Below are 11,785 nucleotides of genomic sequence, written 5' to 3' on the forward strand. Positions count from 1 at the left end.
TTGTATCCCGCTTTTCCAAAACCTGATCAAAGCGGCAAACAACAGCATATAAAAACATTCCAATAAAATCAGTTAAAAACAGTATTAAAAACAATACAACAACACTAACAGCAAAGGGCCAGAGAAAAGGGGGAAGTCAATATATACAATCCAGGGTCGTCAATGAAAAGGGGTAAGGGAAAGAATGATTTTTCATGGTGGGAAGGCTTGGGAAAAGAAATATGTCTTCAAGTTCTTTTTAAAAAGACCTAAAGATGTGGTGGAGCGGAGCTTGTCTGGGAGACTATTCCAGAATTTTGGGGCCATGACAGAAAATGCCTGTCTGATAAGTCTGAACAGAAGGACCTGGAGACAAACAGGGGACTGAGCTAGCAGACAGTAGCTCTATAGAATTCCTGCCCCAATCATTTGATCTCAGTCTCTGAAAGAAAAAATGTGAGCTTTAGGGAGGAGGGGGGATCATCATTAGAGGGAGGAAGAGCAAGGTGCAAGGACAAAAGAACAGATAAGATTGGTGACAACTGAATGATCTGAGAAAATAAAGAGAGGGTGAATTAAGGGGTCTAGGAGGGGAAACAACTCAGTCAAAAACAAAGGGGTGCATGGAATAAAGGGATAAACAGCTATTAGGCAGCAGCAGTGTTGGTGGGTGACGCTGATGTTAGATCTCAGAGAAAACAGCAGTGACACCACAACTAACACATTGCTTGAAGGGGGGTAAAGTTGAACTGCCTTGCAAGACCCTTTCACCAAAAAAACTCTGTGATGAAACAGCCCAAACAAAACACAATGAGGACTAGTAGCATATAAACAGAGAGACAGAATGTAGTAACATTGGGAGATCACAACAGAGAGCTGATCACAGGCACAGAAAAACTCAAAGATAGGGAGCCAAACAGCAGATATGTTTAACAAGGCAAAACATGTTCAAAGCTGCACCACAGATATTATAGGAATTTGGAATGTGAGAAACATGAGCCAGGCAAAGCTAGAAACAGTAAAAAAAGGAAATGGAGTGGCTAAACTGGTAATCTCTCATCTTGATTTCTGTAACGCGCTCTACATGGGGCTACCTTTGTATCAAGGAACGATAAGGGAGCTGGGGATGTTCAGCCTGAAGAAGAGAAGGTTAAGAGGTGATATGATAGCCCAGTTTAAATATTTGAAGGGATGTCATATTGAGGAGGGAGCAAGCTTGTTTTCTGCTGCTCCAGAGAACAGGACCCGGAAACAATGGATGCAAGCTCCAGGAAAAGATTCCACCTCAACATCAGGAGGAACTTCCTGGACAGTTAGGGCTGTTTCAACAATGGAATGCACTCCTCGGGAGTGGTCTCCTTCCTTGGCGGTCTTTAAACAGAGGCTGGATGGCCATCTGTCAGGGATGCTTTGTTTGGATTCCTGCATGGCAGGGGGTTTGACTGGATGGCCTATGTGGTCTCTTCCCAACTCTATTATTCTATGATTATATGAACTGCAAGGTACTACATTCGTAATAATAATATAAAATATTAAAACTTTTTTTTATCCTGTTTTCTGCCAGAGGGCAATCAGAGCAGCTTTACAGTCTAAACAACATCGATTACACAACACAATATATCATGGGTAGGCAACCTTTTGGTAGCTGGGGGCCGGGCCGGGGTTGCTGTCCCTGAGAAAGTCGGGCGGCGAAGCCGGGGTTGGAGCTTCCACCCTCTGGGGCGGAGCCACCCTCTGGGGCTGAGCCACCTCTGGGGCGAAGCCTCACGCAGCCCTTGCACGGGATGTGGAGGCTTGTGCCGCCCTCTCCTCCTCGGTCCCTTTCTGGACAAACACCTCCAACCTGCATTCCCAACCCACCAACAGCCGTGCATGTGCATTTCACATGGCTTTACTTAACATGGCCTCTTGCTATTTAGAGGCTTATTCCATACCACACCCCTTGGGTTTTAAAACTTAGCATGGTTTCCATGGCTATGCATATTTGAACTGTCATTGGTTTCACCCTTTCGTTGAACCAAGTGTACTTCTCAGGAAATGTGTACTTGGTTTAAGGGACTTTGTGTTTTTCTTACTGGCACCCATGGGTTTGGTTTGTAAAAATCACAGCATTTACATTGGCCTTGCCTCAGAGGCTTTTGATTCAATATCGCTATTAAAGAACCCAAAAACATAAGAAACGGGCACTTTGGAAGTTCACACTCTTCTTGGGCTTCAGAAACGTGCCTGCATTGCTCTCAAGCTGACTCCATATTTTCATCATCCTCCATTATCACCCCACTTACTTGTCAGAAAGGTAGCTTGTTAGGCATTAAAAGCACACACAAACCACTTTGCAAGGTTCACACTTTCTTCAGCTTCTGAAACGTTAGCTGATGCTTCTCAATGCTGACTCATCATCACCACACTCTCATTGTTTCAAAGCAGGGGGACTTTGTTACATTAAAACCAATGCCCACAAAAAAAAAAAAAAACACCATGTGGCTTTTGGACATCAACCTCTCTCTTTTTCTGCTCTTACTCTCTCCTCTTCCTCCTCCTGCTGCCCCATCTCTTTCTTCCTCCTCCTGCTCCTCTTTCCCTCCTCTTCCTCCTCCTTGCTGCGATTCCTCTTCCACCTGCTTTCTTCCTCCCTCCTCTCCTCCTGCTCTTCCTCCTCCTCTTTCCTCTCTGCTTGCCATCTCCTCTTCCTCCTCCGCTGCTCTTCCTGTTTTTTCTTCTTCTCCTCTCTTCTCTCCTGCTTCTTCCTCCATTCTCCTCTTCCTCCTCTGCTGTTTTCTCCTTCTCATCTTCCTCTTCCTCCTTCCTCTTGCTCCTTCTTTCCTCTCTTCGGCTGCTCTTCCTGCTCTTTCCTCCCTCCCTCTTCCTCCTCCTGCTGCCCATCTCTCCTCGTCTCCCGGCTCTCCTCCCTCCTCGTCCGGCCTCCTGCTGCTCCCCTCTCCTCTTCCGCCTCCGCTCCGGCCTCCCTCCTCTTCTCCTCTGCTGCCCATCTCTTCTTCCTCCTCTGCTGCCTCTTCTGCTCTTCCTCTCTCCTCTTCCTCCTCCTGCTGCCCATCTCCTCTTCCTTCCTCTTGCTGGCCTTCTCCTGCTCTTTCTCCCTGCTGCCATCTCTCTCTTCTTCCTGCTGCCTCTTCCTGCTCTTCCTCTCTCCTCTTTCCTCCTCTGCTTGCCCCCCATTTGCCTCCTTCTGCTGCCTCCTCCTGCTCTTCCTCCCTCCTCTTCCTCCTCCTGCTGCCCCATCTCCTTTTCCTCCTCTTCCTCCTCCCCCTCTCCATGCGCGCGCGCCGCCTGGGGCGGATGGAGGAGACAGAGGGGAGGGTGGCGGGCGGGGCTGTCACGCGCCCTCCTCTTCCTCCTCTGCCCGCATTTTGTTTTTCAAAATGCGGCGAAGTCTCGGCGACCTTTCCCGTCTGGGAAAGGTCACGCGAGACTTCGGCCACCATTTTGAAAAACAAAATGGCGCCCGGGCGGTGCGGAAACGGGGGCAATCGGCGGCAGGACTGCACGGGGGATGGTAGAAAGGCCTCGGCGGGCTGGATCCGGCCGCGCCGCCGAAGGTTGCCAACCCCGCAATATATCATAACACCCTTAAAGATTAAACATATTACGTACTATTAAAATCATCTATTAACTAAACTGTTTAAAGCCAATAACTACAGATGAGTGGTGTCATCATATAAAATATGGCAGCATGTGTGTGGGGTTTCTTTCACGCTGGGTGAAGGCTATTCCGTAAAGGCCTGCCGGAGAGATCTGTCTGTATAGCTTTTTGAAGCTATCGAGGTTTGGTGATTTGATGGATCTCTTCTGGCAATCATTTCGCAATGCAGAAATTACAAATATAGGATATAGGATGAGTGGCAACTGGCTTGACAACAGACATTGAAGGATCTAGGAGTCTGGTAAACACAACACAACCACTAATATGATAATATTTATTTATATCCTGCCTCTCTTCCACTTTGAGGATCAAGGTGGATAACAACAAAGTGAATACAATATACACAATAAAACAAAGACTCCGACCCACCCCTCCCTCCCAACTATAAATTAAACAGTAAAAAAATGTTTTAAAGTACATAACAATACATCAGAGTTAAAAAACAATCAAATAGAAAAATAATAAAAGGAGGGGGATTCAATCTGTTCTGGACGTTTCAATCGGGGAGGCCTGCCGGAACAGAATGGTTTTTGTCGCCTTTTTAAAAGCCTTGAGTGAGGATAATTGGCGAATCTCTTCCGGCCAGGTGATTCCAACTCCAAGCAGCCTTGAATGAAGCTGATTATCTGGACCCATTTCAAACTGGCTTCAGAGCGGGACACGGAGTCGAGACTGCCATGGTCTCCTTAGTCGAAGATCTCGTCTGGGCATTGTCAGGGAAATGTGATCTGTAATGCTCTTGGACATCTCAGCGGCCTTCGATACCATCAACCATGGTATCCTTCTGGAACGCCTGGGAGAGTTGGGTATCGGGGGCACTGCGCTCCAGTGGTTCCGATCCTACCTCTCAGGAAGGTTCAGTCGGTGAGGCTGAGGGATACTTGCTCTCGTAAAAGAGAGCTGACATCTGGTGTTCCTCAGGGCACCATTCTATCTCCCACGCTATTTAACATTACATGAAGCTGCTGGGAGAGATCATCTGGTAGCATGGAGCACGGTGTTTATCAGTACGCTGCTGACACCCAGATCTATCTCTACATGTCTCCGACTGACACAGTGATTAAGGATGGCACCTCCCCTCTGGATGCCTGCCTGGGGTCAGTAATGGGCTGGATGAGGGAAAACAAACTCAAGCTGAATTAAGAAAAAGAGGTACTCGTGATGGTGACCCCAAGTCCAGATAGGGAAATTTGCCACCTATCCTTGACGGGGTTATGCTTCCCCTAAAGGATAAAGTTTTATTATTTTATTTATTTAGGTGTTTATATCCCACCCTCAGCCTATGGCTCTCAGGGCGGCTTACATTTATTTTTGATCAGACAGTTCCCTGCCCTCAGGCTTACAATCTAAAGACACGAAACAAAAGGAGAAGGGATGATGGAGGGAAAGGGGAAGAGGTCCAGTGGTTCTTCTCTCCCTCTAAGGCCGGACCAAGGCAGATGGACTGGAGGGAGAGCTCTTCCTTCTTCCAGGCTAGTTCTGATGGAACTGGACTTGCCTGGCCAATTCCCTCTCAGGCCGGCAGTTTGAGAGTACTCCTGGACTCATCTCTACAGTTATCATCTCAGTAGATGCGATGGCCAGGAGTGCTTGGTACCAGCTTTGGCTGTACATCAACTGCGTCCCTGTCTCGACCGAAGGGACCTTGAAACTGTGTACATGCACTGGTAACCTCTCGCTTGGATTTCTGTAATGCGCTCTACATGGGCTACCTTTGTACCAGGTTCGGAAACCTAGCTAGTTCAGAACGCTGCAGCCAGATTGGTCACGGATCTTTAAGATCAAACCATGTAACACCTATATTAAAATCTCTTCACTGGTGCCTATTACTTCCGGGCTTGTCCCAAGTTACTTGAGGGAGCGGCCTTTCCCTACATAATCCGCCACCATAAACCTCAGAACAAAGGGTAAAATTAGCAGCAATTATCAGAGAGCTATATGGCGACAGCTCTGCCCACTGGAATGCACTTCCAGAAAAGATCCGACTCTGCTCCACAGTGGAAAGCTTCAAGAAGGCATTGAAAACTTATCTCTTTTAGATAGCTACCCTCCCGATTCTCTTTAGAGATAGTACACTGGTGCCCTGGGATACGAAATGATCGGGTTACGAAATTTCCGGGATATGAAAAGTTGGATTGGCAAAAACTGTTTCGGGTTACGAATATTTTTCGGGTTACGAAATTCAATGCTGCAAAGTGCAGCTATAGGTTTCCAGTGCTAACGGAAAGCCTTCTCTTAGCTAAGGGGGCTGGGTTAGGGGTTGCTTTGGCGCGCAATTTTGAATTTCGTTAGCAGTATTGATTGGCTTGAGAATCAAGCTGATCATCTGGATTGGCTAACAATTTGAAAGTGTGGGGGTGAGTTTTGCAAGTTTGGCCTGGCTCCATGTGGGCCAGAGAGTGTGACCATGGGGGTGGGGTGGTTTCCAATTGTGCTTTTGCTCAGTGCCTGTGCCTTTTGTCCTTTTTAGGCTTGAGTATGGCTCCCAAAAAAGCCACAGATAAAAGCGGCGGTGACAAAAAGAGGGTCCCTGTCCTTGGAGGACAAGAGGGAAAACATCGCCAAGCATGAGAGGGCGTGCGCTTGGTGGACATTGCCAAGGAGTATGAGAAGGCCACCACCATTTTTGAAGACCGGCCAGCAAGGGGCCGGCGAAGGAACTTCTTCCCAGGAGAGCCAGCCCACCGGAATTAAAGCCTCACGTGGCTGGTTTGAAAGGTTCAAAAGGAGGACGGGATCCACTTTGTCGTCCGTCACGGCGAGGCGTCCAGTGCAGCCACCAGGCCGCCGAAGCATTTGTCATCAAGTTCAAGGCCATGATGGAGGAGGAAGGCTACGTCCCGCAGCAAGTGTTCATTGCGACGAGACGGGCCTCTTCTGGAAGAAGTGCCTCGCCGCACCTACATCACCCAGGAGGAGAGGAGATTGCCAGGCCACAAGCCTATGAAGGACCGCTTCACACTTGCGTTGTGTGCGAATGCCAGCGGGGACTGTAAGATCAAGCCCTGTTGGTCTACCACTCAAAATCCAAGGGCCTTCAAGGCACACAACATTCAAAAGACAGGTTGCCAGTGATGTGGCGTTCCAATTCGCGCATGGGTCACACGCCTCCTTTTCGTGGAGTGGATCAACAGTGTCATCGCCCCGACTGTGAACGGTACCTGGAGGAAGAGGATTTGCCCTTGAAGTGCCTCCTCCTCTGGACAATGCTCCTGCGCACCCGCCTGGCCTGGAAAAGGACATCCTTGCTGAGTTTCCTTCATCAAGGTCAGTTTCTGCGCCCAACACGACCTCCCTCTTGCAACCCATGGACAGCAGGTCATTGAACTTCAAAAAGATCTACACCAGCACCTCTTCAAGCGGTGTTTTGATGTAACGGAGAGCACACCTGACCCTGCGAGAGTTCTTGGAAGCAGCATTTCGATATCGTCGTGTGCTTGAAGATGGTTGGACTTGGCCTGGCAGGAGATCACCAGGCGCAACCTGATTGCTGCGTGGAGGAAGCTGTGGCCTGTGCTTCTTCCTTGGAAGGGTCACAGACCGGGGTGCTGAGCCAGGTGAAGAAGAGGTGACTGAGATTGTCTCATCGCAAGGTCCTGGGACTTGACGTGAACGACGAGGACGTGGAGGAACTCATTGAGGAGCACAGTGAGGACTCACAACAGAGGACCTCAAGGCCTTGGTGCCATGCAACACTCGGCCGTGGATGAGGACGTGCTCCATTTTGACAGGGGCCAGGAGGATGAGGCGGCGGGGGCATTTTTCCAACGGCAGAAATGAAAGACATTTTGCGGCAATTCCACCAATGTGTCTTCTTATGTTGAGAAGCATCACCCTGAGAAGGTGTTCACCAGCCCTGCCATTGCACATTTTGATAATGTCTGCTTTAGCCTTTTAGGAACCTGCTTAAGGCCGGCAAAAGCAGACATCCTTGGACCAGTTCTTCACAAATGAGGGAGAACCGTCATTAAGAAGGCAAAAGGTGCTCATGACCCTTAAAAAACACCACTTTAAAAAAAAAATTGTTGTTAAATGGTTAACTTTGTTAAATTGGTTGAATTGGTTAAATTGGTTGAATTGGTTAAATTGGTTGAATTGGTTGTCTGGGTTTAAATTTGGGTGTTTTGGCTGCCCTCTCCTCCTCTCTGCCTCACTCTGAGATGCCAGGACCAGCAAGATAAGAAAAAAACTTTTTTTCTTTATCCGTTACAAACCTTTAGAATGGACCTGCAAGTCATTTTTTAAGCTCTTTAGTGCCTCAGGCAACTTTGTATCATTGTATTGTAGGTTACTTAGCTTAATAGGCCTCTATTATAACTTTGTTTTGACTTGCAAGTTCAGTCTGAGGTCATAGAACGCATTAGTTATTATCAATGGAAAAGTGTTTCGGGTACGAATTTTCAGGTACGAAAGGATCTGCGGACGAATTAATTTCGTAACCCAAAGCACCAGTGTATACCCTAATTAAGATTCGGATGTCCAGCCACAACCGATAGTTTTAACTGGGTTTTTTTTTTGTTTTTAGGTTTTTATTGAATTGTACGAAATTGTTGATGTATTGTATTGCTTTGTATTGTGACATGTGTCGCATGGCTTGCACAGTGTGAACCGCTTTGATCAGAAAGAAAAGCAGTATATAAATAAAAGTTTTGTTTTATTTTATTATTCCATGTTTTTGGAGCGGTGACAGAAAAGGACCTCCAGGAGGTCACTGCCAGTCTGGTTTTTCTAGATTGTAAGAGGTTTTTCCCGGAGGATCGGAGTGTGCAGGAAGGACTGTATGGGAGGAGGCGTTCCTTCAAGTAGACTGGACTCAGGCCATGTAGGGCTTTATAGGTGATAACCAACACCTTGTACTGTGCCCGGAAGCTAATAGGCAGCCAATGTAGTGATTTTAAAACAGGTGTAATATGGTCGAACTTAGCTTTTCTGGTGACCAGTCTGGCTGCCATGTTTTGTATCAATTGTATCTTCTGGACGTGGCCCAAAGGTTGCCCCATGTTGCATTGCAGAAATCAAGGCAAGAGGCTACTAGAGCATGTACGGCCATTTTTAGGTCCCGCTGCTCCAGGTAAGGGCTCAACTGGCTTATCAGCCAAAGCTGTTAACAGGCACTCCTGGCTGTTGCACCAATCTGAGAAGACAGTTGAAGTGACAAATACTGAAAAAGCTAACATGACCCTATGCTGAATCAATAGGCATATAGTAGTAGTTCCACTCCGTTCTGTTCTGCTTTGGTCAGACTTCACCTGGAATACTGTGTACAATTCTGGTCATCACAATTCAAGAAGGATATTGTTAAGTGAGGAAGGTGGTCAAAATGGTGAAAGGTCTGGAAACCCTGACTTATGAAGAGTGGCTTAGGGAGCTGAATATGTTTAGCATGGGGAAGAGAAGGTTAAGAAATGACATGATAATCATGTTTAAACATTGGAAAGGATGTCATATTGAAACAGGAGCAAGCTTGTTTTCTGTTTCTCCAGAGGCTAGGACACAGGACAATAGATTCAAGACTATGGGGAGAGAGATTCCTCCTAAACTTTAGGAAGAACTTCCTGACAGGAAGAGCAGTTTGACTGTGGAATATGCTTCCTCAAGTGTGGTTGTCTTTGGGGGTTTCTAAACAGATGCTAGATGGCCATCTGGAAGGAATCCCTTAATTGTGTATTCCTGAATGGCAGGGGGTCTCTTCTAACTCTTTATGATTCTAACTACTAATGTGATCTCTTCTCTCATCAGGTAATCAGGAGAAAGAGAATTTTGTAGAGCTGTCTATGGTGTCACAGGAAACAGCCAAGATTGTTGTGGTGAAAGAGGAGTTTGGAAATCAAAGGGCACTAAACAGTCAAAAGGAAAATCAATCAAATAAAGGGAAGCAGAGCTCCTTTTCTTTTCATGCGGAGAATATTGAGCTCATTAACAACCCAGAAAAACAGCAAAGGGAAAAGAAGGGTAAACTGTTCTATCTGTGGACAAATATTTCAATATATGTTTCACTTACATCTACATTGCAGAGTCCCCACAGAGAAGAAACCATATGAGTGCATGGAAGGTGGAAAGAGCCTCAGTGGAATTGGACATCTGCATACACATCAAGGAACTTACACAAAGAAGAAACTATATGAATGCATGGAATGTCCAAAGAGCTTCCTTCATATTAACAGTTTGCATTCCTGTCAAAGAACCCACACAAGGGAGAGCCATATAAATGTATGGAAGGTAAAAAGAGCTTCACTTATAGTGCAGGTCTACTTTCACATCAAAGAATCCACACAGAGAAGAAACCACATACAGTGGTACCTCGGGATACGAAATACCCAGGTTACGAAATTTTCGGGATACGAAAAAATCCCATAGGGAATTATTGTTCCGGGTTACGAATGTTTTTTCGGGTTACGAAAAAACTTTTGGTGCTTTTTTCGGCTTTTTCGCACGGAATCGCGGCTTTTCCCCATTAGCGCCTATGGCAATTCGGCTTACGAAGGCTTTTCGGGTTACGAAAGCGGCCGCGGAACGAATTACTTTCGTAACCCGAGGCACCACTGTAAATGAATAGAATGTGGAAAGACTTTCTCTCAGTCAAAATTTACATGTGCATCGAAGAAACCACATAGGGGGGAAAACCGTACAGAAATATGGAATGTGCAAATAGCTTCAGTCAGAGTGGACAACTGAATATATACCAGAGAACACACATGGGGGGGGGGAACTATATACATGTGTGGAATGTGGAAAGAACTTCAATAACGCTGGCAATCTGCGGAAACATCAAAGAACCCACACAGAGGAGAAACCACAGAAATGCATGGAATGTGGAAAGAGCTTCAGTCGTAGTGGAGCATTGAGAACACACCAGAGAACCCACACAAGGAAGAAACCATATAAATGTCTGGAATATGAGAAGTTCGTCTCTTGTGGTACAAATTTTCATAATCATCAAAGAACCCACACAGGTGAGAAACCATATAAATGCATAGAATGTGGAAAGGGGTTCATTGACAATAGATACTTACGTTCACATCAAAGAACCCATACAGGGGAGAAACCATACAAATGCATGGAATGTGGAAAGAGTTTCCTTCATGTTTGCCGTTTACTTGCACATCATAGAACTCACACAGGGGAAAAACCATATAAATGCATGGAATGTGGAAAGAGCTTCAGTCGGAGTGGAAGTCTACAGTCACATCAAAGAATTCACACAGGGTGCAAACCATATAAATGCATGGAATGTGGAAAGAGCTTCAGTCAGAGTGGAAGTCTACAGTCACATCAAAGAATTCACACGGAACAAGCCATATAAATGCATGGACTGTGGAGAGAGCTTTAGCAATTATGGAACATGTGCTAAACATCAAAGAATCCACATGGGAGATCCTAGTCTATAGAATCATAGAGTTGGAGGAGACCACAAGGGCATCCAGTACAACAATGCAGCAATACATAATCAAAGCACTTCCAACATATGACTATCCAGTATCTGTTTAAAAACCTCTAAAGAGGGAGGATCAATCACACTCCAGTGCAGCATATTCCACTGTTTAACAGCTCTTGCTGTCAAGAAGTTCTTCGTAATGTTTAGGTGAAATCTTTTCCTGTAATTTGAATCCATTGCTCTGACCTAGTCTCTAGAGCAGTAGAAAACAAGCTACCTCCTTCCATATGAAATGCTTTAAAATATTTTAACATGACTATCATGCCACCCCTACCCTTCTCTTCTTCAAGTTGAATATGCCCAGCTCCCTAAGCTGCTGCTCTGGGCATGGTTTCCAGACCTTTCAACATTTAATTTGCCCTGCTCTGGACACACTCCAGCTTGTCAACATTCCTCTTGAATTTGGAGTGACAGAGTTATGGTGGCATGTGAACTGTTTCTTTCACCTGACAGTCAGGATGATTAACTGATCTATAATTAGGATTTCCCCATGATAAAAAAAGAAACAGAGGGGCTCACAGAGGTCCCCTTTGAGGCTCTTGAGCTTTCCTTTCTAGCTTCTAGAATGCGGATGGGAGGGAACATGGAAGAGAGCAGGGAAACTGCAAGCATGCAACGCCAATGACTTGGTAAAAGAGGTTGATGAGGAATTGTGAACAGTTTGGACAGTATAAACTTATTTCATTTGGTTTTGTTCAATAAAGGGGGGC

At 46.1% G+C, this 11,785-nt stretch overlaps 1 protein-coding gene and 1 pseudogene across 1 annotated transcript; one reads left to right on the forward strand and one right to left on the reverse strand.

The window, feature by feature from the left end:
- Positions 1-11,785, reverse strand: part of LOC121923058 — a 51,680-nt pseudogene that overhangs the window by 26,873 nt on the left and 13,022 nt on the right.
- On the forward strand, positions 10,140-11,776 carry LOC121923046 (zinc finger protein 664-like). Its single transcript, XM_042453169.1, has one exon. The coding sequence runs from the start codon at positions 10,446-10,448 to the stop codon at positions 10,941-10,943; it is 498 nt and encodes a 165-aa protein (XP_042309103.1). The 5' UTR covers positions 10,140-10,445; the 3' UTR covers positions 10,944-11,776.

Source organism: Sceloporus undulatus, chromosome 2, assembly GCF_019175285.1.
Source record: "Sceloporus undulatus isolate JIND9_A2432 ecotype Alabama chromosome 2, SceUnd_v1.1, whole genome shotgun sequence".
Classification (NCBI taxonomy): domain Eukaryota; kingdom Metazoa; phylum Chordata; class Lepidosauria; order Squamata; family Phrynosomatidae; genus Sceloporus; species Sceloporus undulatus.